Source organism: Geospiza fortis, unplaced genomic scaffold (assembly GCF_000277835.1).
Source record: "Geospiza fortis unplaced genomic scaffold, GeoFor_1.0 scaffold2394, whole genome shotgun sequence".
Taxonomy (NCBI): domain Eukaryota; kingdom Metazoa; phylum Chordata; class Aves; order Passeriformes; family Thraupidae; genus Geospiza; species Geospiza fortis.
The window spans coordinates 4938-6526 of record NW_005055650.1 but is presented as its reverse complement, the minus strand read 5'-3'; the positions used below and the strand labels follow the sequence as shown (position 1 = coordinate 6526).

Genomic DNA, 1589 nt, shown 5'->3' with positions numbered 1-1589 from the left:
GATGCCCCGCTCCTCCTCCTCCTCGGCCGAGAGCGCCCGCTCGCCGTCCCCTGCACACCGTGGGCACATGGGGACATGGGGACATGACATGGGGACACCATGGGGACATGCCAGCGATGCCTCCTCTTCCTCGGCCGAGAGCGCCCGCTCGCCGTCCCCTGCCTGAGGGGACACCACGGGGACACCACGGGGACATGGGGACACAATGGGGGGACATGGGGAACACAATGGGGACATGGTAGGGATGTGGGGACATGGGGACACCATGGGGACACCATGGGGACAGGGGGGACACCATGGGGACACTGTGGGGACAGGGGGGACAACGGGGACAATGGGGGGACATGGGGACACTGTGGGGACACCGTAGGGACACCTGACGGGGCGGTGGCACGAGGACACCGTGGCGTGGGACACGGCGACATACACGCTCATGGCACATCCATGGTCATGGGGCGCGTCCGAGGCCGAAGGCTCCTACCTTGGGCGAGCAGAAGAGCTGAGGGGAGAGAGGGGACAGCGGTGAGACCCCGGTGTCCCCTCAGTGTCCCCTCAGTGTCCCCTCCCCGTTTCCCCGCGGGTCCCCGTACCCGAGATGCCGCGCTTGAGCCAGCGCGGCGTCCCCAGCTCGATGAAGAAGTTCTCCTTCTTCTCGTACTCCTCATCGTCAACGATCTTCACCTGCAGCGTCTTCCTGGGGCGGGACACGGGGCAGCCTCGGCCTCAGGGTCATCATCATCATCATCATCATCACCGTCATCCACCATCATCACCGTCATCCACCATCATCACCATCATCCATCATCATCATCACCATCATCACCATCATCACCATCATCCATCGTCATCCACCATCATCACCATCATCCATCATCATCATCACCATCATCATCACCATCATCACCATCATCCATCGTCATCCACCATCATCACCGTCATCCATCATCATCATCATCGTCATCCACCATCATCACCGTCATCCATCATCATCATCACCATCATCATCATCATCATCATCACCATCATCAGCATCATCCATCATCACCATCATCATCGTCATCCACCATCATCACCATCACCATCATCACCACCTTTCATCCCCATCCATCCGTTTATCCATGATCCGTCCTCCATCCACCCAAGGCCATCACCATCCATCCTCTTCCTCTTCCACCTCCTCCTAACCAATGAGCCACCCAACAGCCCATCCATCCTCTTCCTCCTCCATCCCCACCCACCAACCCAACCCTCCTCCTCCTCCCCCTCGCCCTTCCTCACGCCGTCTCGTCGTTGCGGAACTCCAGCTCCCCGCTGGCGTCCTCGTAGTCGACGCCGCCTCCGCGCGCGGTGCCCTCCACGGTGCGGAAGGGCACCATGACGGTGCCGCGCGCGCCCGAGCTGCGCACCACCGTCACCTCCACGTGGCCCTGGCACTCGCTGACGCGCACCGAGCGCTCCCGGAACCCGAAGATGCCGGCGTGGTCGTCGTCCAGGATGGTCACCGTGGCCACCAGCGGCGCCACCAGCTTGCCCTTGGGGTGGTCCTCGGAGTCGGCCTCGAACATGCCCTCGGCGTCGCCACGCGCAGG

General features: G+C 62.1%; 1 protein-coding gene across 1 annotated transcript in view; it reads right to left on the bottom strand.

The window, feature by feature from the left end:
* The window catches only part of LOC102044668 (sodium/calcium exchanger 2-like), a gene marked incomplete at its 3' end in the record, with an annotated part of 7122 nt that overhangs the window by 873 nt on the left and 4660 nt on the right, over positions 1-1589 (bottom strand). The window contains exons 3-6 of the mRNA XM_031065840.1: positions 1279-1568; positions 591-694; positions 482-499; positions 6-50 (exon numbers count right to left, since the gene is read on the bottom strand). Of these exons, the coding sequence (XP_030921700.1) occupies positions 6-50; positions 482-499; positions 591-694; positions 1279-1568 (457 nt within the window). The remainder of the gene's footprint in view (positions 1-5; positions 51-481; positions 500-590; positions 695-1278; positions 1569-1589) is intronic.